The 26,867-nt window shown below is 41.1% G+C and overlaps 1 protein-coding gene across 1 annotated transcript in view; it reads right to left on the bottom strand.

The window, feature by feature from the left end:
• BRCA2 (BRCA2 DNA repair associated) overlaps positions 1-26,867 on the bottom strand; it is a 408,071-nt gene that overhangs the window by 289,579 nt on the left and 91,625 nt on the right. The window contains exons 8-9 of the mRNA XM_053708460.1: positions 23,593-23,686; positions 4,288-5,184 (exon numbers count right to left, since the gene is read on the bottom strand). Coding sequence (XP_053564435.1) covers positions 4,288-5,184; positions 23,593-23,686 — 991 coding nt within the window. The remainder of the gene's footprint in view (positions 1-4,287; positions 5,185-23,592; positions 23,687-26,867) is intronic.

The raw sequence follows: 26,867 nt of genomic DNA on the forward strand, positions 1-26,867 counted from the left end.
CTTGCAGTTACGAAAGGCACGAAAATTAGACTGTCTAACCCTAGGTTTGGCTCTGTCTTGAGGCAGGGCATGGCCTTTACCTCCCATAATATCAGCGATAATTTCTTTCAAACCGGGCCCGAATAAAGTCTGCCCCTTGAAAGGTATGTTAAGTAATTTAGATTTAGAAGTTACATCAGCTGACCAGGATTTTAGCCACAGCGCTCTGCGTGCCTGAATGGCGAATCCGGAATTCTTAGCCGTAAGTTTAGTTAAATGTACTACGGCATCAGAAATAAATGAATTAGCTAGCTTAAGGGTTTTAAGCTTGTGTGTAATCTCATCTAATGGCGCTGAGTCAAGGGTCTCTTCCAGAGACTCAAACCAAAATGCTGCCGCAGCCGTGACAGGCGCAATGCATGCAAGGGGTTGCAATATAAAACCTTGTTGAACAAACATTTTCTTAAGGTAACCCTCTAACTTTTTATCCATTGGATCTGAAAAGGCACAGCTATCCTCCACCGAGATAGTGGTACGCTTAGCTAAAGTAGAAACTGCTCCCTCCACCTTAGGGACCGTTTGCCATAAGTCCCGTGTGGTGGCGTCTATTGGAAACATTTTTCTGAATATAGGAGGGGGTGAGAAAGGCACACCGGGTCTATCCCACTCCTTAGTAACAATTTCAGTAAGTCTCTTAGGTATAGGAAAAACGTCAGTACTCGTCGGTACCGCAAAATATTTATCCAACCTACACATTTTCTCTGGGATTGCAACTGTGTTACAATCATTCAGACCCGCTAACACCTCCCCTAGTAATACACAGAGGTTTTCCAGCTTAAACTTAAAATTTGAAATGTCTGAATCCAGTTTATTTGGATCAGATCCGTCACCCGCAGAATGAAGCTCTCCGTCCTCATGTTCTGCAAATTGTGACGCAGTATCAGACATGGCCCTAGCATTATCAGTGCCCTCTGTTCTCACCCCAGAGTGATCTCGTTTACCCCTAAGTTCTGGCAATTTAGACAAAACTTCAGTCATAACATTAGCCATGTCTTGTAGAGTGATTTGTAATGGCCGCCCTGATGTACTTGGCGTTACAATATCACGCACCTCCTGAGCGGGAGATGCAGGTACTGACACGTGAGGCAAGTTAGTCGGCATAACTTCCCCCTCGTTGTCTGGTGAATGTTGCTTAACATGTACAGATTGACTTTTATTTAAAGTAGCATCAATGCAATTAGTACATAAATTTCTATTGGGCTCCACCTTGGCTTTTGAACATATTGCACAAAGAGATTCCTCTGTGTCAGACATGTTTAAACAAACTAGCAATTAGACTAGCAAGCTTGGAAATACTTTTCAACTAAATTTACAAGCAATATGCAAAACGTTACTGTGCCTTTAAGAAGCACACAAAAACTGTCACAGTTGAATAACAATGAACCGGATTAGTTATAGAAACCAAATTTTCACAGTAAAAGCATAAATTTAGCAAAGGATTGCACTCATTAGCAATGGATGATTAACCCTTAATATCAGAAAAAAACGGATAACAATTGAAAATATAAGCGTTTTTATCACAGTCAAAGCACAGTCTCACAGGTCTGCTGTGAGTGATTACCTCCCTCAAAACTAGTTTTGAAGACCCCTGAGCTCTGTGGAGACGTCCTGGATCATGCAGGGAGAAAAAGGCAGACTGTGACTGAATTTCTGATGCGTAGTAAAAGCGCCAAAATAGGCCCCTCCCACTCACAATACAACAGTGAGGGAAGCTCAGTAAACTGTTTTAATTCAAAACAAACGACAGCCATGTGGAAAATAACGCCCAAAACAATTTTTCACCAAGTACCTCAGATAATTAAACGATTTAACATGCCAGCAAACGTTTAAAATCTAATTTATGAAATGTCATTAAAAGCCTGCTGCTAGTCGCTCACACTGCAAGTTAGGCTAAAAGTTATATGCATACAGTATTTTCCCAGTGAAGTGCCATTCCCCAGAAATACTTAAGTATAAACATACATACATATCAGCCTGATACCAGTTGCTACTACTGCATTTAAGGCTGTACTTACATTATATCGGTATTAGCAGTATTTTCTCAGTCAATTCCATTCCTTAGAAAATAATATACTGCAACATACCTCTTTGCAGGTGAACCTGCCCGCTGTCCCCTGATCTGAAGTTACCTCACTCCTCAGAATGGCCGAGAACAGCAAATGGATCTTAGTTACGTCCGCTAAGATCATACACAAAACTCAGGTAGATTCTTCTTCAAATTCTGCCTGAGAAGAAAACAACACACTCCGGTGCCGTTTAAAATAACAAACTTTTGATTGAAGATATAAAAACTAAATTTAATCACCACAGTCCTCTCACACATCCTATCTATTAGTTGGGTGCAAGAGAATGACTGGGTGTGACGTAGAGGGGAGGAGCTATATAGCAGCTCTGCTTGGGTGATCCTCTTGCACTTCCTGTTGGGGAGGAGTTAATATCCCATAAGTAATGGATGACCCGTGGACTGACTACACTTAACAGGAGAAAAATGTTGCCTATTTAAGTAAAGCTTTCTCTGTAGATAAAGTTTGCCATATACATGCATTAGCTATTTTTCTGCTAATGCTACTAAGAATGAGACAGAAACTTGCAGTGCTTTCACTGCATATGAATACGTACGTTCTACACACTAGTTAGAGAGCAAGGGTTTTCCCCTCATTCCCTAACTATTGTGCTTACAGGGAGGAAGTCACTATCTGACAACCTGGCTTTCTCATGCTGAAACTCTCTGTTTAATGGAGCTGTGAGTTTTTGGGCACAAATCTAAAGAGCTGCAAACATCCACAAAGCAGCCTAAACTCTACTGTTTTCCCTTCTGTGATCAGTAAATCTCTGCTGGGATCTCACTCCCCGCCCCTGCTTACAGTTTCCCAGCATTTACTTAGCCTCTGCACACACCGGAGATGAATATCTAACACACAGCTTTGTAAAACTATCTCAGGATTACACAGAGAGCTTCAGCATAAGAAAGCCAGGGCTGTCAGATAGTGACTTCCTGGATGTGAGCAGGCTAGTGAGGGAAAAAAACCTAGCTCTCTAACTAGTGTGTATTATGTCAATATACAAATGCAGTGAAAGAACTGCAACTTTTTTTCTATTTTTTACCAGATTTAGCAGCAAAATAGCTAATGCATGTATATGGCAAACTTTTTCTACTTTGAAAACTTTATTCAAATAGACAATATTTGTTTTGGTGTACACTGGCCCTTTAAGAGTTTAAGTTAAAAAGACATTAAACTGCTGGGTACAACTATAGTAGCACAGTTACTACTCACCATGCTATTATTTTTCAACCTGTGCCTGCAGCTCTCTCTTACAGCAGTTATTGATGTTCTGCATCTTCACATTGGGCGCCACCATCCTGGAGATTTTATTATTTTTGTACCCAGTGACAGAAGTAATGCACATTGAAATATCAGTGCTATTGTCTTCTTGACAAGCTGTATCATGCACTTTATTTTAAAGCGCACAATACAGAGTGGGAGTTATACATTTTTGCAGTGGCTGCATTAATCTATATCAGTGAGGGCCACCTTCATAACACTTGGGGGCTGCAGACCAACATTTTAGAAGCCATAAAGGCTGCGTATACATGTATGGCTATGAACCAAATTATACATACAGCCACAGGGACATATTTAGGTAATGTTGCAGTGTACCCTCTATCTGCTGTACTCCCCTTCAGAAACCTCATCTAAGCTTGTCAAGTCTCCAAAGCACATATATTTTAGTTCTGCTTTTACCTGGAACCACAAAAATGATGGGATACATTCTCAGTTCTGGGGCTACAAAAACAAGTACAGAGGGCCGCATGCCGACAGTTGGCCATCCCTGATCTATATTATTTGTGAGTGGGTTTTTTTATTAGATTTGTTCGTTAACTTTTAAACTGTGTAAAAAAAATGCAAACATCTAACTTCTGTTTCTATTGTGTGAGCTAATCCAAAGTGATCTGTGAAAATGCACTGCTTCTGTCGCAGAATGCAACAATTTGTGCTTACCAAGATGGCGGCACCCAGTATAAAAAAAACATTAAAAAAAAATAGAGATTTTTCCTACTTTCATTGGTTAAAATAAGATAACAGCTTTAGAGAGAGGATGAAAAATAATAACAAGGTGAACAACCACCATGCTACCGTAGTTGTACTCTGCATTTTAACATCTCTTTAAATAACAAATGTCCCTTTATAATAATCTTTTAAACTAAAAAGGCATTAATAATTAGCATTATTTGGGATTTAAACATACCTTGACCGTTGTTCTCTTTATCTGGACCTTCACAGCTTCTTAAATGATGAACGGATGAAACACAAATATTTTCATTTATATTTTTGTCAACTTCGTCGTTATTTATAAGGTAAACAAATTTTGATTGTTTTTTCAAAGAACAGAGCATGATTTTCTTTTTTGGAATCTCTGTCTGTGGGATGTTTCCCGAAGCTTCCCCTCCCTGGTCCGCATTAATTTGTTTGCCCGTTTCATGTATTGTGATATCTTTATTACTTTCATGGTCTTTCATGTAATTCGTTCTACCAAACATATTTTCTTGGGCACTTTCTTGATCTTTAATAGATTCATTGAGTTCATTAAGATATGGGTTTTCAGTAGCTATGAGTCTTTGCCCAGATGAAGAAGAGACAGTTGTAAAGGATTCTGAAGGTATTTTGCAAACATTATTTATATCATTATGGGTCACAACATCTTCATTCAAAGGTATTTCCCCAATCTGACTTATATTCAAGTTAAGCTGGGACCAGTCATTATGGCATGACGTTTCTTTAGAGCGGATAGTCTTTAGCAAGCAATTTCTTTTTTCCTTGTTAGACCGACTGCAGTTTTCCAAAGGGATTGAATTGTTATCTTGATCAATCATTTCTATTGTCTTTAGAACAACATCTGATTTCATACCATCTTTCCTTCTTACTCTGCTATCATTCTTCACTTTTCGTGGACCAGTATTTTTGTCACTGGTAAAAAAGATTGACAGGACATCCTCCATTCCATCAAGCACATTCTCTACAGTTTGACAGATCTCTTCATCCTTCAGTGCTTTTGACACAGTTTGCCTCCATGGTGCCTTCAATATGTTAGATGGTTCACCGGCACATTCATTCTTTATGCTGACTAAATGTTCTGGATTTACATCTGACCCAGGGGAAGAACAAAAGTACAATTACCATATAAGAGTAGATTATTTTTTTTAGCAGTCATAATACAATGCATAGTTTTTATCTTCCTACTTTATAGGGACATTATATTCATGCAATATACAAATTCTAATATTAAAATATATTTGTTGTTTTCAAAATTTTCTCTTTAAACTTAGAAGCTGGGTCAGGTCTCAAGCTGCTCAGTGTCCCATTACCGGCACCAATCCGCCTAATGAGTGTTCTTGAGATAGAACAACCCCTTTCTGCTGATAAAGCCTCCTTAGCTTACTTCTGTCTGTATACCAAAGCTAGATACTTGGGGCCAATCAAAAAAATTGCCAGAATGGAGAGAAATCACACAAAATCTTTGGGATTTTTTTAGAACATATATTGTTATATAGGAGTCTCTCCTTCACATACACAACACTGTATAGTGAGATAAACATTTCTCAAAGGTAAAATGTATGTTTCTAAAAAAAAATCAGAGACCTCACCATACTGACAAGACACCTTAGATCATCTCGCCTGAGCGCAGAGCTTTTGATCATCAGGCCATTAGAGAGAATAATTGAAAATTTACTTGTATTACTTATCTTTCCTAGCCCCCACTGGGAGTTTCATTTCTTCTACTGGCTATGTTTTCATAGCTTTTCTATAGTCTTAAAGGAATATAAAACCCAAAATTGTTCTTTCATGACTCAGACCATGTGATTTTAGACAACTTTCCAACTTACTTCTATTATCAAATTTGCATTATTTTCTTAGAATCCTTTGTTGAAAGAGCAGCAATGCACTACTGGGAGCTTACAGAACACATCTGATAAACCAATGAAAAACAAAATTTATGCTTACTTGATAAATTATTTTCTTTCCTGGCATTGAGAGTCCACAAATCTATTCTAATTACTAGTGGGAATTCAACTCCTGGCCACCAAGAGGAGGCAAAGAAACCCCCAGCAAAGCTTTAAAGGGACACTGTACCCAAATTTTTTCTTTTGTGATTCAGCTAGAGCATGCGATTTTAAGCAACTTTCTAAATTTACTCCTATTATCAAATTTTCTTCATTCTCTTGGTATCTTTATTTGAAATGCAAGAATATAAGTTTAGATGCCGGACCATTTTTGGTGAACAACCTGGGTTGTCTTTGGTGATTGGTGGATAAATTAAAAAAAAAGTGCTGTCCAGAGGCTGAACCAAAAAAAAAGCTTAGATGCCTTCTTTTTCAAATAAAGATAGCAAGAGAACAAAGAAACATTGATAATAGGAGTAAATTAGAAAGTTGCTTAAAATTGCATGCTCTATCTACAAAAGAAAAAATGTGGCTGCAGTGTCCCTTTAAGTATCCCTCCCACTTCCCATAATCCCCCAGTCATTCAGCCGCGGGAATACGGAAAGAGAATAGGACACAAAGGTTATAGAGATACCTGAAGTTTAGAAAAAAAAATGACAAAAATAAATAAAGAAGTCGTCGTCTTGAATTTAGATAAGGGCGGGTCGTGGACTCTCCATGCCAGGAAAGAAAATAATCAGGTAAGCATAAATTTTGTTTTCTTTCCATTCTAATTACTAGTGGGAACCAATACCCAAGCTAGAGGATACAGAATGGAAAGGGAGGGAGAAACAAGACAGGCGGACCGAAACTGAGGGCACCACCCCTTGAAGAACCTTTCTCCCAAAGGAAGCCTCAGCTGAAGCAAAAACATTGAATTTGTAAAATTTAGAGAAAGTATACAACGAGGACTAAGTGCCCGCCTTGCAAATTTGCTCCAGACAAGCTTAATTTTTAAAGGCCCAGGAAGAAGAAACAGCCCTAGTTGAATGAGCCTTAATCCTCTCAGGAGGATGTTGTCCAGCTGTCTCATAAGCCATCTGAATGATGCTTCTCAACCAAAAGGAAAGAGTAGTAGACGTGGCCGCCTGGCCTTTACGTTTGCCAGCAAAAAGGGCAGAAGATTGTTGAAAATCTTTAGTAGCCTGGAGATAGAATTTTAGAGCACGAACTACATCCAAGATGTGTAACAGACAATTCTTTTTGAGAAGGATTAGGACAGAACGAAGGAACGACAATTTCCTGATTGATATTGCAGTCCGAAACCACCTTAGGAAGAAATCCCAATTTGGTACAAAGGACCGCCATATTCGCATGGAAAATAAGATAAGGGGAATCACATCGTAGAGCTGAAAGCAGAAGAATTATCTGGTAAAAACAAAACTTTCCAAGACAACAACTTAATAGCAACCATAGGCTTAAAGGGAGCCTGCTGCAGAACTCAAACAAGATTAAGGCTCCAGGGAGGAGCAACAGGTTTAAACACAGGCCTGATTCTGACCAGGGCCTGAACAAAGGACTGAACATCTGGTAAGTCGGCCAAACGCTTATGTAACAGAACAGGAAGGGCAGAAATCTGACCTTTCAAGGAACAGACTGACAAACCCTTCTCCAGACCCTCCTGGAGATAGGACAGAATACGGGGAACTCTCACTTTATGCCAGGGAAAACCACGAGATTCGCACCAGTAAAAGGTATGTGCACCAAACTTTATGGCATATCTTGGGAGTTAGTGGCTTAAGAGCCTGGATCAAGGTGTCAACCTTTTCAGAAAAAACGTCTAGACAAGACTAGGCATTCAATCTCCACACAGTCAACCTCAGTAAATCGGTAATTTCCACGGGGGAGAGCAAAACATCTTCACCAGGTCTGCAAACCAAATTCTGCGAGGCCAAGCTGGAGCAATTAGAATCACTGAAGCCTGCTTCTATTTGATATGGGCTATCACCCGAGGCGGGAGGGCAAAAGGTGGAAACAGGTAAATCAGACCAAAGTCCCATGGAACTGCTAGAGCGTCCACCAGAACGGCTTGTGGATCCCTTGATCTTGATTCATATCTGGGAAGCTTGGAGTTTAGATGAGACGCCATCAAGTCCAACTCTGGAACCCCCCCACCTGAGGGTTATCATTAAGAATACCTCCGGATGAAGAGCCCACTCCCCTAGGTGAAAAGTCTGTCTGCTCAGGTAATCAGCCTCCCAGTTGTCCACACCTGTGATGGGAATTGCAGAAATGTGGCAGTTGTAAGACTCCGCCCAACGAAGGATGCGAGCCACCTCCTTCCTCCTCCTTGTTCCTCCCTGACAGATGATATAAGCCCACCGAAGTGATGTTGTCCGATTTAAATCTGATAAACCAAACCGAACTCAGTTGGGACCAAGCTATCAGAGCATTGAAGATTGTTCTCAATATTTATAGGAAGGACATTAAATTCCCTGAGCTCTTAAAGAACCCGAAACTGCTCCCCAGCCGGAAAGGCTGGCATCCGTAGTCACAATCGCCCAGAATGGTCTCAAGAAGTATCCTGAGAGAGCCACCAGTACAGAGTCTCTCGTCAGGTTGTCTAGGACTATCCTCTGAGAGAGGTCCGAGTGGTCTACATTCCATTATCTGAGCATGCATAACTGTAGAGGTCTCAGATGGAATTGAGCAAAAGAAATAAATGTCAATGGAGGCCACCATGAGACCAATTACTTCCATACACTGTGCCACCGAGGGTTGGACAGATACCTGAAGAGAAAGACAGGCAGAAAGAAGTTTGGATTTTCTGACTTCCGTTAAGAAAATCTTCATCGATATTGAGTCTATGATCGTCCCAAAAAAACATACCCTGGTATTTGGCACCAAGGAACTCTTGTCCATATTCACCTTCCACCTGTGAGAGCGGAGAATCTGTATGGGATTTTGCTAGAAGAAAAGATGACTCCTGAACCAATATATCATCAAGGTATGGCACCACCGCAATTCCTTGAAATCTGTTCACTGCCAAAAGAGCCCCAAGAACTTTGGTAAATATTCAGGAGGCTGTAGCTAGGCCGCGGGGCTGTGGCTAGGCCAAAAGACAGGGCTACAAATTGGAAGTGTTTGTCCAGGAAGGCAAACCATAGGAATTATATATGATTCTTGTGGATCGGAACATGGAGGTAACCGTCCTTCAGGTCGATGGTGGTCATGTACTGACCCTCCTGAACTAAGGGAAGAATAGAACTAATAGACTCCATTTTGAAGGACAGAACCCTGAGAAATTTGTTGAGGCACTTCAGGTCTAGAATAGGTTGAAAGGTTCCCTCCTCCTTGGGAACCACAAATAGGTTGGAATAGAAACCTAGACCCTGTTCTGCCAGACGAACAGGAACAATCACTCGTAGAGAAGTGAGGTCCCTGAAGCAGTTTAAGAATGCCTATTTTTTCCTGGTTTGCTGATAATCTTGACAGGAGGAATCTGCCTCTTGGAGGACGAGATTTGAAACCTCTCTCCACGGCCCAAGGATCGTGAACATCGCAAATCCAAGCCTCTTGAAAAAACGAAAGTCTGCCCCCAACTTGATCCATACTTGGATAGGGGGTGAAACCTTCATGCTTTGTTCTCAGAGGAAGGCTTCTTCGACTGCTTGCCCTTATTCCAAGGTTGGTTGGATCTCCAGGAGGGCTTGGTCTGTTTAGGTTTGGAAGAAGAAAAGGATTTCTAACCCTTGAAATAGCGAAAGGAACGAAAATTAGAAATCTGGCGACCCTTAGGTCTAATCTTCTTACCCTGGGACAGAAAAGCCCCCTTTCTACCCGTGACCGTAGAGATGTCAGCCAGGCCAGGAACAAACAATTTCTTCACTTTAAAAGGAAGAGACAGAAGTCTAGACTTGGAAACCATGTCTGCTGACCAAGACTTTAGCCGCAAGGCTCTGCGAGATAGAATGGCAAGACTAGAAGTCTTTGCACTCAGATGTACTAACTGCATGCTGGCATCACAAATAAAGGTATTAGCCAGTTTTAAAGCCTTGATCCTGTCTTGGAACTCCCCAACAGTAGTTTTCTCCAAAATTAGGTCCAATAAGGAGTCGCACCAGTAAGAGGCCGCACCTGTGACTGCCACCATACTAGCAACTGGCTGCCATAAAAGTCCTTGGTGAAGAAATGTTTTTCTAAAGTACCCCTCCAGCTTCCTGTCCATAGGGTCTTTGAAGGAGGTACTATCCTCTAGAGGAATTGTAGCTTATTTAGTTAATGTGGATATAGCTCCTTCCACTTTAGGAACAGTACACCAAAGTTCCCGCACAGAATCAGTAACCGGAAACATCTTCCAAAAAAAAGGAGATGGGGAAAAGGGAACACCCGGTTTTTCCAATTCCTGAGAAATAATGTCCGACATACGATCTGGAACAGGAAATACTTCCACAGATCTGGGCTTAACATCAAAAACTCTATTCAGCTTATTGACCTTAGGAGTCTCCGCGACTATGGATTCTGAATCCTCCAGAGTAGCCAGAACCTCCTTAAGTAACAAACAGAGGTGCTCAAGCTTAAATCTAAAACTAACCTCCTCTGATTCCACTGAATTAACCATAGTAGTATCGGAATCTGAGATTTCTCCTTCAGAGGCTGAAAAATGGTCATCCTCTGTGTCAGGGTATCTGTGAGTATATTATATGGTTGTTAAGACCACAGGATTCATCATACATGAAACTGGTTACAGCAGTTGTATTTACTCTGTCAAATGATTCTTGGCTGTGTAAACCAGCCCCCCTCTCTCATTCATAAATGAAATTGTTTGCAAAGCTATCTCAGAAAGAACAAAGGCTTAGACTGTTGTATAAATAAAGCCAGTGGGCTACTTCAAAGTGAATATTAACATGATGGAGCCTCAGAGGTGTATGCCCATATATGGGCTTCCTGCCCAAGATAAGTAATGAACTCACAGGCCCCCTGTGGGGAATAGACGGCCCGTCTGTGGGAATGGTTGAATCTACAAACATTTTCAATGAATTGTAGCTTTTACCATCTACATGTTAAATGACCCCCTGTTGAGCTACATACACATCCTGCCCAGCCATGTGTTCCTTTAAAGCTTAGAAGCCAAGAATTAAGATTTCAAAATATCTTGGCCTGTGTACTTTTGATATCAGGTTATCTATATAGTTTTCAAATATTTAATATGTGCCTCAGACTACCAAATAATGGCTACAAAATAATGGATATGAGATTGTCTATTTTTGCATAACATTAAATATGAATACTTGCTGAATTTGATAGTAGCTATACAGTCCATTTAAAATGTGTTCCAAAGATTTCAGAATAAACACATTTGTTTCTTTATTTTACAGACCGCAAGATGTCCTATGAATATTAGCCATAAGCATGGATATATGTGGATATTTTCTAATTTCACATAGAAATTGATAAAATACTGGTGTTTGTTGTCAAAGTGTACATTTTCTGTTATGTTAAATGAAATATAGAAGAAAAGAAGTTGCCGTAGCTTTCTGTCCCTTACGTTTTCCCAAGAAAATCACAAACAAGGAAGACGACTGACGAAAGTCCTTAGTCGCCTGAAGGTAAAACTTTAAAGCACTGACCACGTCCAAATTGTACAGAAGTCGTTCCTTCTGAGGAGGAGGATTAGGATACAAGGAAGGAACAACAATCTTCTGATTAATGTTCCGATCAGAAACAAATTTAGGAAGGAACCCTAATTTAGTACGTAAAACTACCTTATCTGAATGGAAAATAAGATAAGGAGACTCATAATGTAATGCCGAGAGCTCTGACACTCTCCGAGCTGAAGAAATAGCAACAAGAAATAAAACTTTTCAAGATAACAACTTAATATCAAAAGAATGCATGGGCTCAAACGGAGCCCCTTGAAGAACTTTGAGAACTAAATTAAGACTCCATGGAGGAGTAACTGGTTTGAATAAAGGCCTGACAAAAGGATTGTACATCTGGGATATCCACCAGACGTTTGTGTAACAAAATAAATAAAGCCGAGATTTGACCTTTTAGGAAACTTGTCGATAATCCCTTTTCCAAACCCTCTTGGAGAAAGGACAAAATTCTACGAATCTTAACTCTACTCAATGAGTAGCCCTTGTATTCGCACCAATAGAGCTATTTACGCCAAATCTTATGGTAAATCCTTCTAGTTACAGGCTTACAAGCCTGAATCATGGTCTCTATGACAGAGTCAGAAAACCCCCGCTTGGATAAAATTAAGCTTCCAATCTCCAAGCAGTCAGCTTCAGAGAAACTAGATTGGTGAAGAAAGGGCCTCTGAATTAGAAGGTCCTTCCTCAACAGAAGTCTCCAAGGTGGCAGGGATGCCATCTCCACCAGATCTGCATACCATATCCTGCGAGGACAGGCCGGTGCAATGAGGATCACTGATGCCCTCTCCTGTTTGATTCAAGCAATTACCCGAGGAAGAAGGGCAAACGGAGTTAATAGGTATGCTAGACTGAAGGTCCAAGGGACCGCCAGAGCATCTATCAGCTCCGCCTGGGGGTCTCTGGACCTTGACCCGTATCATGGGAGCTTGGCATTCTGTCGGGAAGCCATGAGATCCAAGTCCGGCTGACTAATCCTTTTAACTCTCCATCTGCTGCCGACTTATCTTTTTGATCCTGAAACTTTTCCAACAATTGGAGCTTTAGACACTTTACCCTTCCAAGTGGAGGGTTTCTGGACTTGCTGGGCCGACCACTGCTGTACAGGCTCCCCTCTGTGGTATCTCTGGACTCTCCCTGTTGAGACGAGGATCCCCTTTTGTGACATCATCAATTGGTCTACCGGACGACGGGTGGTTCCGGACTGCTGGTATTTACATCTTGTGAGTAGGATTCTTCAGCTCTTCTCGCTTTTGTTTTGAAGTTGTTTATGATCTGCACTATGTGGCGCCCTCTATTTTGATTCTCTTAGATTCTCTTGACCTGTGTCGCCGCACGACACCCTGGAGGAGCGGCCTACTGCTTTGGATGCACATCATTTGATACCATCTGGAACTGCATTAGCAGGACTGTTACATCATCGTACATCATCCATTGGACTATTAGTCTGTATACCCTTATACCCTGGTTTATTGATATTCTATTATATATTTAGATATACTAGCTTATCGTTTTATTAATCATATTTTCCAGTATTTTTTATTCGCTCCTAGGCGCCTCTTACAAGTACCGTGGTGACGCCCACTGTCACTAGCGTACTAGTTGTCTATAGACTTGAAAACATGCTGACTTAAGAAAGGACTCTCTGGAGCTCTGGCTTCAAAAGTGTTGGCTTTGAGACTTCTGCCTGTAAGGAAGAAAGACATACCTCCAGGATTTAGAAGTCTAGGATAAAAACCATATCTCGAAACGTCACTGTTACATTGTTTTTATCTGTGTGCCTATTTACAATATGGATTTTTTTCTTGAGCAGTGACCTCATGACGTGCACTTTCCAGCCAACAGTGCTAAACTGGGAGTTTTGAAGTATGTTTTTAAAAGGTTTTATACTGGATTTTTAGATCAGTATCTGTGCATATTCTTCTTCATAGCAGTGTCTATTACATGCAGTTATATAGAAATTGTGTACGCTGTCCCTTTAAATATATATGGAACTTCAAACATACCATACAGGAGATACCGAAGGAAGCTGGGTTGACAGCATAAATTCAGAGGCTGCAGATAGAGGTAGAACATAATATAAGATGTAATGACTGCTAGATGAAGTGTAGAAGTGGCTTAGGAGCAATACCGGTAGGGTGCCATGTTTTTATCCATACACTCGGCCAGAAGTGATAAATGACCTAAGATAGTGGAATCCACCAGAGCAATCCCCAGTGAAACAACCATAGCACACAAGCCTGGAAGGCAGCCAGATGAATCAAACTTCCAGCAATCCTATTTAACGTCCCAAGGAGGTAACACAAGAGGATAGGAGAGACTCAGTACTATCCCAAATTTGGCCAAAACTAAGAATAGGAGGCATCTGGGGTAACACTGTTCATTATATAGAGATAGACGTGGGGAGTGGTCAGTTCTCAATGGAGATTATTAGACAGGGAGAGCCAAGATATATATGAGTTACCTGTAGCTGAAGTCTGTATTATATTGCTTTTAAATTTTAAAATAAATATATAAAATAAATAAAAAACAATTTATGTTTACCTGATCAATTTCTTTCTCTTGCGATGTATCGAGTCCATGGATTTATCCAATACTTGTGGTATATTCTCCTTCCCAACAGGAAGTGGCAAAGAGAGCACCCACAGGAGAGCTGCCTATATAGCTCCTCCCTTAGCTCCACCCCCCAGTCATTCGACTGAAGGCTAGGAAGAAAAAGGAGAAACTATAGGGTGCAGAGGTGACTGAAGTTTTTTTAAATAAAAAGATACTACCTGTCTTAAACAGACAGGGCGGGCCATGGACTCGATACATCGCAAGAGAAAGAAATTTATCAGGTAAGCATAAATTCTGTTTTCTCTTGCAAGATGTATCGAGTCCACGGATTCATCCATTACTTGTGGGATACCAATGCCAAAGCTTTAGGACACTGATGAAGGGAGGGACAAGACAGGTACCTAAACGGAAGGCACAACTGCTTGTAGAACCTTTCTCCCAAAAATAGCCTCCGAAGAAGCAAAAGTATCAAATTTGGAAAATTTGGAAAAAGTATGAAGCGAAGACCAAGTCGCCACCTTACAAATCTGTTCAACAGAAGCCTCATTTTTAAAAGCCCATGTGGAAGCCACTGCTCTAGTAGAATGAACAGTAATCCTTTCAGGAGGCTGCTGGCCAGCAGTCTCATAAGCCAAACGGATGATGCTTTTCAGCCAAAAAGAAAGAGAGGTAGCCATAGCCTTTTGACCTCTCTGCTTACCAGAATAGACAACAAACAACGAAGATGTTTGACGAAAATCTTTAGTTGCTTGTAAGTAGAACTTTAAGATTGATATTCCTATTAGAAACAACCTTAGGAAGGAATCCAGGTTTGGTACGCAAAACCACCTTATCTGCATGGAAAACAAGATAAGGTGAGTCACACTGTAAAGCAGATAACTCAGAAACTCTTCGAGCCGAAGAGATAGCTACTAAAAACAGAACTTTCCAAGATAGAAGCTTAATATCTATGGAATGCATAGGTTCAAACGGAACCCCTTGAAGAACTTTAAGAACTAAGTTTAAGCTCCATGGCGGTGCAACAGGTTTGAATACAGGCTTGATTCTGACTAAAGCCTGAATAAACGCCTGAACGTCTGGGACATCTGCCAGAAGTTTGTGTAAAAGAATAGACAAAGCAGATATCTGTCCTTATAAGGAGCTAGCTGATAATCCCTTCTCCAATCCTTCTTGGAGAAAAGACACTTTACCCATCCTAGTACTTAGAGTAGGCAAAGAGAATGACTGGGGGTGGAGCTAAGGGAGGAGCTATATAGACAGCTCTGCTGTGGGTGCTCTCTTTGCCACTTCCTGTTGGGAAGGAGAATATCCCACAAGTATTGGATGAATCCGTGGACTCGATACATCTTGCAAGAGAAAATTGGAAACCTTTTGCCGCAGAGGAAATAAGATAAAAACACTTAAGAGGATTATGTCTCTGGACTGCAAAACTCAGCAAAGTGTGCTAACAAAAACAAAATGTATGCTTACCTGATAAATTATTTTCTTTCAAAATGAGGAGGTCGACAGGAAACCTTGACATGTGGGATATAATTCCCACCACTAGGAGGAGGCAAAGAACCCCCAACAAGAGCTTTCAATCCCTCCTAACACTACTCAGTTTAAAGGACCAGTCAACACTGTAGATTTGCATAATCAGCAAATGCATGATAAGAAGACAATGCACTAGCACTTAGTCTGAACTTCAAATGAGTAGTAGATTTTTGTTAAATAAATTGCAAAGTTATGTCTATTTCCACTCCCCCTGTATCATGTGACAGCCATCAGCCAATCACAAATGCATATACATATATGCTGTGAATTCTTGCACATGCTCAGTAGGAGTTGGTGACTCAAAAAGTGTAAACATAAAAAGACTGTGAACATTTTGTTAATGGAAGTAAATTGGAAAGTTGTATTAATGGAAATTTTGTTAATGGAAGTCAATTGGAAAATTGCATGCTGTATCTGGATCATGAAGTTTCAGTTTGACTTGAGTGTCCCTTTAACGTATAGCCAAGCAGAGAAAAGGAGAATGAGGGGTAGAAAAGATAAAAGCAGGGTCTATAGAGACGCAAATAACTGCTGCCAAAAATAGGGCAGGGCTTGTGGACTCATTATCCTGAAAGAAAATAATTTATCAAGTAAGCATAAATTTTGTTTTTTATCATAAGATGAGAATCCACAAGAAACCTTGACGTGTGGGATTTAATACCAAGCTTAGAGTCCACAACAAGGAAAGGGTGGGACAAACAGTGAAAATAGAGCTTTATCGACAATCCTTCTTTCCAGGATAACCCAAAATACTCAAAATCCAATTGTCACAAGGACAGAAAGTGATGTGAAATTTTCTGCAGGGGCACAGATAGCAAAACAAACTTTTCCCTATGCTATCCAAAACTAAAAAAAAAAAAGTTTGGCTAGAGTTTCACCTAAAAAAGTGCCTGTTCCAACTTACATATAAATTCAACTTGTGTGTGTGTATATATATATATATATATATATATATATATATATATATATATATATATATATATATATATACACTGTGTGCAGAATTATTAGGCAAATGAGTATTTTGACCACATCATCCTCTTTATGCATGTTGTCTTACTCCAAGCTGTATAGGCTCGAAAGCCTACTACCAATTAAGCATATTAGGTGATGTGCATCTCTGTAATGAGAAGGGGTGTGGTCTAATGACATCAACACCCTATATCAGGTGTGCATAATTATTAGGCAACTTCCTTTCCTTTGGCAAAATGGGTCAAAAGAAGGACTTGACAGGCTCAGAAAAGTCAAAAATAGTGAGATATCTTGCAGAGGGATGCAGCACTCTTAAAATTCCAAAGCTTCTGAAGCGTGATCATCGAACAATCAAGCGTTTCATTCAAAATAGTCAACAGGGTCACAAGAAGCGTGTGGAAAAACCAAGGCGCAAAATAACTGCCCATGAACTGAGAAAAGTCAAGCGTGCAGCTGCCAAGATGCCACTTGCCACCAGTTTGGCCATATTTCAGAGCTGCAACATCACTGGAGTGCCCAAAAGCACAAGGTGTGCAATACTCAGAGACATGGCCAAGGTAAGAAAGGCTGAAAGACGACCACCACTGAACAAGACACACAAGCTGAAACGTCAAGACTGGGCCAAGAAATATCTCAAGACTGATTTTTCTAAGGTTTTATGGACTGATGAAATGAGAGTGAGTCTTGATGGGCCAGATGGATGGGCCCGTGGCTGGATTGGTAAAGGGCAGAGAGCTCCATTCCGACTCAGACGCCAGCAAGGTGGAGGTGGAGTACTGGTTTGGGCTGGTATCATCAAAGATGAGCTTGTGGGGCCTTTTCGGGTTGAAGATGGAGTCAAGCTCAACTCCCAGTCCTACTGCCAGTTTCTGGAAGACACCTTCTTCAAGCAGTGGTACAGGAAGAAGTCTGCATCCTTCAAGAAAAACATGATTTTCATGCAGGACAATGCTCCATCACACGCGTCCAAGTACTCCACAGCGTGGCTGGCAAGAAAGGGTATAAAAGAAGAAAATCTAATGACGTGGCCTCCTTGTTCACCTGATCTGAACCCCATTGAGAACCTGTGGTCCATCATCAAATGTGAGATTTACAAGGATGGAAAACAGTACACCTCTCTGAACAGTGTCTGGGAGGCTGTGGTTGTTGCTGCACGCAATGTTGATGGTAAACAGATCAAAACACTGACAGAATCCATGGATGGCAGGCTTTTGAGTGTCCTTGCAAAGAAAGGTGGCTATATTGGTCACTGATTTGTTTTTGTTTTGTTTTTGAATGTCAGAAATGTATATTTGTGAATGTTGAGATGTTATATTGGTTTCACTGGTAAAAATAAATAATTGAAATGGGTATATATTTGTTTTTTGTTAAGTTGCCTAATAATTATGCACAGTAATAGTCACCTGCACACACAGATATCCCCCTAAAATAGCTATAACTAAAAACAAACTAAAAACTACTTCCAAAAATATTCAGCTTTGATATTAATGAGTTTTTTGGGTTCATTGAGAACATGGTTGTTGTTCAATAATAAAATTAATCCTCAAAAATACAATATATATAGTATCCTTTGTTGAAGAAGCAGAAATGCATTACTGGGAGCCAATAACAAGAGAGGCATATATGTGCAGCTACCAATCAATAGCTCCTGAGCCTACCAAGGCATCCTTTTCAACAAAGGATATCAAGAGAACAAAACAAATTAGAAGTAAATTGGAATGTTGTTTAAAAATCACATGCTCCATCTGAATCATAAAATTAAAAAACTGTGTTTCATGTCCCTTTAAGTAGATACTGATACATTGTAGTACATGTAATTATATGCCAATATCATACAGTCAGAACATGATAAACATATAAACTGAGAGTATAAACTGCTGTAAATGTAATCAGTCACATATGCTTCCCATACATTACACTGTGTGCAGAATTATTAGGCAAATTAGTATTTTGACCACATCATCCTCTTTATGCATGTTGTCTTACTCCAAGCTGTATAGGCTCGAAAGCCTACTACCAATTAAGCATATTATATTATGTGATGTGCATCTCTGTAATGAGAAGGGGTGTGGTCTAATGACATCAACACCCTATATCAGGTGTGCATAATTATTAGGCAACTTCCTTTCCTTTGGCAAAATGGGTCAAAAGAAGGACTTGACAGGCTCAGAAAAGTCAAAAATAGTGAGATATCTTGCAGAGGGATGCAGCACTTTTAAAATTGCAAAGCTTCTGAAGCGTGATCATTGAACAATCAAGCGTTTCATTCAAAATAGTCAACAGGGTCGCAAGAAGCGTGTGGAAAAACCAAGGCGCAAAATAACTGCCCATGAACTGAGAAAAGTCAAGCGTGCAGCTGCCAAGATGCCACTTGCCACCAGTTTGGCCATATTTCAGAGCTGCAACATCACTGAAGTGCCAAAAAGCACAAGGTGTGCAATACTCAGAGACATGGCCAAGGTAAGAAAGGCTGAAAGACGACCACCACTGAACAAGACACACAAGCTGAAACGTCAAGACTGGGCCAAGAAATATCTCAAGACTGATTTTTCTAAGGTTTTATGGACTGATGAAATGAGAGTGAGTCTTGATGGGCCAGATGGATGGGCCCGTGGCTGGATTGGTAAAGGGCAGAGAGCTCCAGTCCGACTCAGACGCCAGCAAGGTGGAGGTGGAGTACTGGTTTGGGCTGGTATCATCAAAGATGAGCTTGTGGGGCCTTTTCGGGTTGAGGATGGAGTCAAGCTCAACTCCCAGTCCTACTGCCAGTTTCTGGAAGACACCTTCTTCAAGCAGTGGTACAGGAAGAAGTCTGCATCCTTCAAGAAAAACATGATTTTCATGCAGGACAATGCTCCATCACACGCGTCCAAGTACTCCACAGCGTGGCTGGCAAGAAAGGGTATAAAAGAAGAAAATCTAATGACGTGGCCTCCTTGTTCACCTGATCTGAACCCCATTGAGAACCTGTGGTCCATCATCAAATGTGAGATTTACAAGGAGGGAAAACAGTACACCTCTCTGAACAGTGTCTGGGAGGCTGTGGTTGCTGCTGCACGCAATGTTGATGGTGAACAGATCAAAACACTGACAGAATCCATGGATGGCAGGCTTTTGAGTGTCCTTGCAAAGAAAGGTGGCTATATTGGTCACTGATTTGTTTTTGTTTTGTTTTTGAATGTCAGAAATGTATATTTGTGAATGTTGAGATGTTATATTGGTTTCACTGGTAAAAATAAATAATTGAAATGGGTATATATTTGTTTTTTGTTAAGTTGCCTAATAATTATGCACAGTAATAGTCACCTGCACACACAGATATCCCCCTAAAAAAGCTATAACTAAAAACAAACTAAAAACTACTTCCAAAAATATTCAGCTTTGATATTAATGAGTTTTTTGGGTTCATTGAGAACATGGTTGTTGTTCAATAATAAAATTAATCCTCAAAAATACAACTTGCCTAATAATTCTGCACTCCCTGTATATTCATATACCTATAACTGAGCAGAAAGTACTATTTTGTATACACTTCTGCACATATAAGAAAGTATGTTTGCAAACTGAGAATCTTATTTTCCATCCAGCCACTGAGAATTAAGTTTTTTCGTTACGATCTTCCTCACGCCTCACTACCTGCCCGCTCGACCCGATCCCTTCCCATCTAATACCCACCCTGTCTTCCACCCTCACTCCTGCTCTCACTCACATCTTCAACCTCTCTCTCTCTACCGGTTCATTCCCTTCTTCTTTCAAACATCCAAAGGTCACTCCCATACTCAGAAAACCCTCCCTTGACCCAAATTCTCCTGAAAGCTACCGACCTATTATTACCACTTCCACTAACATCAAAACTCCTTGAAAAACTAGCTTACAATCGCCTAACCTACTTCCTATCCACCAACTCCTTGCTTGACCCCCTGCAATCTGGATTCTGCCCCAAACACTCAACTGAAACTGCCCTCACCAAGGTAACCAACGATCTTCTTTCTGCTAAAAGTAATAGCCACTACTCCATACTTATCTTACTTGCCCTCTCAGCTGCCTTCAACGCAGTGGACCACCCCCTCCTCCTACCGACCCTTCGCTCTTTTGGCCTCTGCGACACTGCTCTTTCTTGGATTCACTCTTTCTCAAAGGTCTTTTTCTGGGTCATTTGCTGGTGACTCCTCCTCTCCAATGCCTCTGTCTGTTGGAGTACCTCAAGGATCTGATCTGGGTCCTCTACTCTTCTCCATTTATACTTCTTCACTAGGTAAACTTAACAGTTATGGCTTCAAATATCACCTCTATGTTGATGACACCCAGATCTACCTCTCCACCCCAACTCTCTCTCCCTCTGTCTTTTCTCATGTCAGCGACTGCTTTTCTGGTATTTCTTTCTGGATGGCCTCTACACCTAAAGATTAACATGTCCAAGGCTGAGCTCCTTATAATCCCCTCTCAAGCTCTACGCCGACTTCCGACTTTTCTATCTCTGTCGACGGCATCACCATTTTCCCAAGTCTGCTGCCTCAGAGTTACACTTGACTCAAATCTATCCTTCGTCCCCCACATCCAATAGCTTTTTTCCTCCTTCCACAACCACCTACGCAATATTTCCAAGATTCGTCCTTTTCTAAACGCTAACACCACAAAGCAAATAATCCACTCCCTTGTTATTTCCCAACATAACTACTGCAATAACCTACTTACTGGCCTTCCTCTTTCCCGCCTCTCCCCCCTTCAATCCATCCTAAATGCCTCTGCCAAGCTAATCCACCTTTCCTGTTGCTCTGTATCTGCTGCACCTCTCTGAGTCCCTTCACTGGCCCCCATTCACAGCAGAATTAAATTCAAAATTCTCACCCTTCCATAACAAACCTCTCACCAACACCGCTCTCCACTACCTTTCTTAATCCTAATCAACAAGTATACTCCAGCCCACCCTCTAAGATCCAATAATGACCTGCTCCTTGCATCTTCGACTATCACCTCTTCCCATGCTAGACTGCGGGACTTCTGTCGTGCAGCTCCTTCCCTCTGGAACACTCTCCTCCCTCTTCCTGACAGGCTTTCCCCTAATCTTTCTTCTTTCAAATGCTCCCTGAAGACTTTTTTGCTCAGAGAAGCCTACCACCCAACTCAATAATAAATTAATTTCACTTACCTAACATTTCCCTCATCTAATTCTGCATTAAAGGGCCATTATACACTCATTTTTTCTTTGCATAAATGTTTTGTAGATGATCTTTTTAAAAAGCCCATAAAGTTTGTTTTTTAAAATGTATAATTTTGCTTATTTTTAAAGAACATTGCTCTGATTTTCAGACTCCTAACCAAGCCCCAAAGTTTTATTTGAATACCGTCAGCTACCTTCTCCAGCTTGCTCCTGTTTGTGTAAAGGGTCTTTTCATATGCAAAAGAAGGGGGAGGGGGGAGTGTCTTATTTCCCACTTGCAGTGGGCTTTCCAACTAACTTTTCAACAGAGGTAAACTGAAAGCTTCCAAGTACGTTTTTAAACCATTTTATACTGGATTTTTATATCAGTATCTGTGCATCTTATTCTTTATAGTAGTGTCTATTACATGCAGTTATATGAAAATGAGTGTATACTGTCACTTTAACATCTTTCTCAATCTCTCAGTCCTCAAAAGCCCTTAATTCCTCCTGTATGTGTTTGTACAATATTGTCTTGTCTCTTACAAGTTTTATATCATTGTTTTATTTAAATGAAGTGTACCCATGGACAGCGCTGCGGAATATGTTGTCGTTTATAAATAAATATAATAAATAATAATATACATACAGTCATGAATAAAGCAGTTCACTTGAATGCATGGCATATAAAAACACATACAGTACATAATAGTGTTGGGAAACAAAACTGGGACCTAAATGTAAGATACGTACTCAGTGAAATATACAATTAAAGGGACATTGTACACTAGATTTTTCTTTGCATAAATGTTTTGGAGATGATCCATTTATATAGCCTACCTGGGAGTGTTTTTGCAACAATGTATAGTTTTGCGTATTTTTTAATAACATTGTGTTGATTTTAAGACTCCTAACCAAGCCCCACAGTGTCAGATGTATAATGATGTCTACAGACTCCTTTTGCTCCTGTTTATGTTATCTGTCTTCTCATATACAGGGAAGGTGGGGGGAGTTTTCCCAGCACCTTTCAGTGGGTGTCCTAGCCTAACCTCATCAACAGTGCTAAACTGGGAGCTTCTAAGTAGAGCCCATCCAGTGCTGTACAGATAACAGCATAGGATACGAGAGGAAATATCATTGATCCCTAAGGTGGAGGCTAAGGGACATGTCCCAGCGACACCGGAGGGTAATTATGGCTGAAATCCCATAGGGAGATACTGTGCACATAACCTGGTACTCCTATACCCCTGTCTTCTGAGTTGGTGTGTCTAAGGGGTAATGGGTCTCACATTGGTCTGAGCTAACATAAAATAATCAGAATTAGAATAATAAGAACACCTCAATCTTCACGCTCACTCCTGGGAGGCAAATAACAAACTGAGTAGTGTTGGGAGGGAGTAAAAGCTCTTTTTGTGGGGGTTATGCCTCCTCCAAGTGGCAGGAATAATATCCCACACTTCAAGGCGTCCTGTGGACTCATCTTATGAAAGAGATAACTTATCTATTTTGTATGCAAATCTTTGTATGCAGAACAGTTTTTAACTGCAGATACATACTATGCATTTTTAATTAAAGTTGTTCTCTGACAAAACTTATGCTATCTACCTTTCCTACAAAAATACTCAAACAATTTTTATTCACTGAGCTTTTTCTGATTTTTTTTTTTTTTTTTATTTCATCTTGGGTTTTTATTTTTATCTTCTATGCTAAGTATGTAAAATCGAGCATGCAAAGAATGATCAAATAAATAATGCAAATGAACTGTTTACACTTACCAGCTGTCTTATTCGTTTCATTTGGGGCTTCTCTCTCAGATGACAGTGCCTTCTCTGTTTTATTATTGCACTTGGAAAAAAGACTCTGAACAATCTGTTAAAAATAATGGAGACAAATATCAATATCTAGCAGTTTTTCCACAATAAAACAAAATGACATAGATCTATCAACTGATATTCTTTCTAATCTCCACTAATGCTATAACCATAACTTTTAAAAAACATAAAATTATGCTTAAAGGGACACTGAACCCAGATTTTTCTTTCATGATTCAGATAGAGCATGCAATTTTAAGCAACTTTCTAATTTACTCCTCTTATCATTTTTTCTTCGTTCTCTTGCTATCTTTATTTGAAAAAGAAGGCATCTAAGCTTTTTTTTTTATTCAGAACTCTGGAGAGCACTTTTTTATTGGTGGATGAATTTATCCACCAATCAGCAAGAACAACCCAGGTTGTTCACCAAAAATGGGCCGGCATCTAAACTTACATTCTTGCATTTCAAATAAAGATATCAAGAGAATAAAGAAAATTTGATAATAGGAGTAAATTAGAAAATTGCTTAAAATTTCATGTTCTATCTGAATCATGAAAGAAAAAATTTGGGTTCAGTGTCCCTTTAACTGATAATTTTCTTTTCTTCTGACAGGAAGATTCCACAGCTGCATTCATTACTTTTGGGAATTCAGAACCTGGCCACCAGGAGGAGGCAAAGAAACCCCAGCCAAAGGCTTCAAATACCTCCCCCACTTCCCTCATCCCCCAGTCATTCTGCCAAGGGAACAAGGAACAGTAGGAGAAATATCAGGGTAAAAAAGGTACCAGAAGAACAAAAAATGTACTGCCGCCTCATAGACTAAGCACGGGCGGGAGCTGTGGACTCTTCCCGCCAGAAGAAAAGAAAATGATCAGGTAAGCATAATTTATGTTTTCTTCTTAAACGGGAAGGGTCCACAGCTGCATTCATTACTTTTGGGAAAACAATACCCAAGCTATAGAGGACACTGAATGCAAACAAAGGGCGGTTACAAAAATGCAGCCCCTTCGAAAGGCACCACAGCCAGAAATTACGGACACCCTACAAAAAAACTAAAAACGACAAGGGAAAAAAAATGGAAGCCCAGGTAACTGCTTATCAGTTACACAACCTGCAAAGTCGTGCTAGAGACCACTCAGACCCAGAGTCTGCTGAGCACAAAAAGCCTCTGAGGAGCCAGCCCTACGGCTCTCTACTCCCACGAAAGTACCCCCGACCTAAAGGACAAGAACCTCTAGCAACCCCCGAGAGGGAGAATAAAGAACGCTCTAAGATATCCAAAGGACCATCCAACAAGGGCTCAAAATCAAAACTACGAACAAACCCAAGTTTGCCACAAAACCACTGCTCAGGAAGAGGAGCTCCCAAGAGGACAATGACCAGAAAGATAAGGCCAAACTCAGGAAAAAAGCATCACTATGATGACCAGAGGGACACCCTCATATTCCTGGCACAGCACCATACCACATATGGTGCTCCAAAAAAACGTGAGATTCACATTGCCTCATAGACAAGTCAAACCGTCCGGCTAGACAAGCTAGACAAACATAGACAGGATAAGTTGCCTAGCAGCCAAAAAAGAGCTCTTCCGTGAGAACACAGAGCAATCTAAAAACAAGAATTTCCGATGACCAAAGTCTAGGTAGCAAAGCTGACCGTAAGCCATCGTGGGACCTCATCCCACCGAGAAGCGCCAAAAATACTTGGCAGCAGCTCCCGTCCATAAAAAATTCGGATTCCAAGGAGCATCCCATCCCAGCAGCAGACACCACCAGTAGAGAGATGGACATCAAGAGCCCCCCCACCACCACCACCACCAAAGGGGAGAACAGACTCAATAAAAGTAGACGGTCAATACTGCATAGAGCAAACTGATCCCTGACCTTCACTCCAAGGTAACGGTCCCAGCCCAAAGGCTAGTTAAAGACCTAAGACAAGAAGAATCAAAACTCCGCCCCGGCCTATGGGAGAAAAATGATAGATCTACGAGGAATCAAAACCCCAGAGTAGAACTCTGACCGCTACTTAAAAACTGGCATGCTACCATGAGCCATGACAGGACCTTTGTGCTCAGGGCCCAGAAACCCTACACTGTTGCCTTCCATAAAGAAGGAACACTCCCAAGGGGAAGAAAGTATTCTGACCACAGCATCCTAATACCAGAATCCAGCCCCATGATCCCGAGTACGCAAGAAAGGGAAATACTCTCTGGATGCAAGAACACAAGGACCCACAGGCCTTCACGGATACTGAGGTACCTCCAAATCGAGGAGAGCAATGCAAGCACCCATCCCCCACCCTAGGTGTGGAGAAGAGGAAGAAAATAAACAGTAATCACCATACCAATAGAGGCAAGACCCTTTGGCCCAAATCGCCAGCCCAGTCGATACGACAACTGGAAGATGCCTCTGAAGACAAGTAGGGACCAGTGAAAGAGACCTCAAACTTAAGCCTCAAGCAGCTATTAATCTCCCATGAAAGTCAAAGCACCACGACCCCTCAAAGGACACGCAAGAGATCCAAACCCTAGGGTTAAACAGAACCGTCCCTGCCCGTTCCAGGCAAGAGACATGGTCCTAAGCCAGAGTCCTCGAGAATGGGACCAATCGCAAGATCTAATCGCCTGAGGAACCAATAAGCAGCCTCCTATGGTTAGGGGCGCACCCAAGACCAAGCCTTCCACCACACGCACAAAGAGAAAGGGTACGCCAACAGGACCAGCCGATCAGAGGCCCTATTCACCCAAGCTCAGAACTGGAACCGATACATAAAAGAAAGAAAATAAACGGAGACGTCAAGGAGATTAGCTTCATCCCCAAACGTCTAACCCAGATTGCCATCCGGCATCTAAGGCCGAGGATCCCTCGGCCCACTAGGACTGGAATCCTCCAGCACTGCCAAAACATGTCTTAGTAGGACACGAAGACGTGCCAGCCTATAACAGAAGGCAAAACTATCCCCTTAACCAAATCGATAGGCGACCCCGGCCCCAAGGTTGGGGCCCCTGAAGCCTCAGAGGCCAACGCTTCTCCAGAAGGCCGAATTGAATAAGGCGATCCCATGCCCGACGGGCCCTAGTTGACAGAACACGGACAGTACCTTAAAAATATTTCACTTGGGCCATGCAGAAGCGCCTCACACGACACGGAATCCTCAGGGGCGGATGACTCAACGCACTCTAAGTTTCCTGATTCGGGAAAAGAGAGTACTCTAGAACGGCAATCGTAACATAACTGAT

Source organism: Bombina bombina, chromosome 3 (assembly GCF_027579735.1).
Source record: "Bombina bombina isolate aBomBom1 chromosome 3, aBomBom1.pri, whole genome shotgun sequence".
In the NCBI taxonomy this organism is placed as follows: domain Eukaryota; kingdom Metazoa; phylum Chordata; class Amphibia; order Anura; family Bombinatoridae; genus Bombina; species Bombina bombina.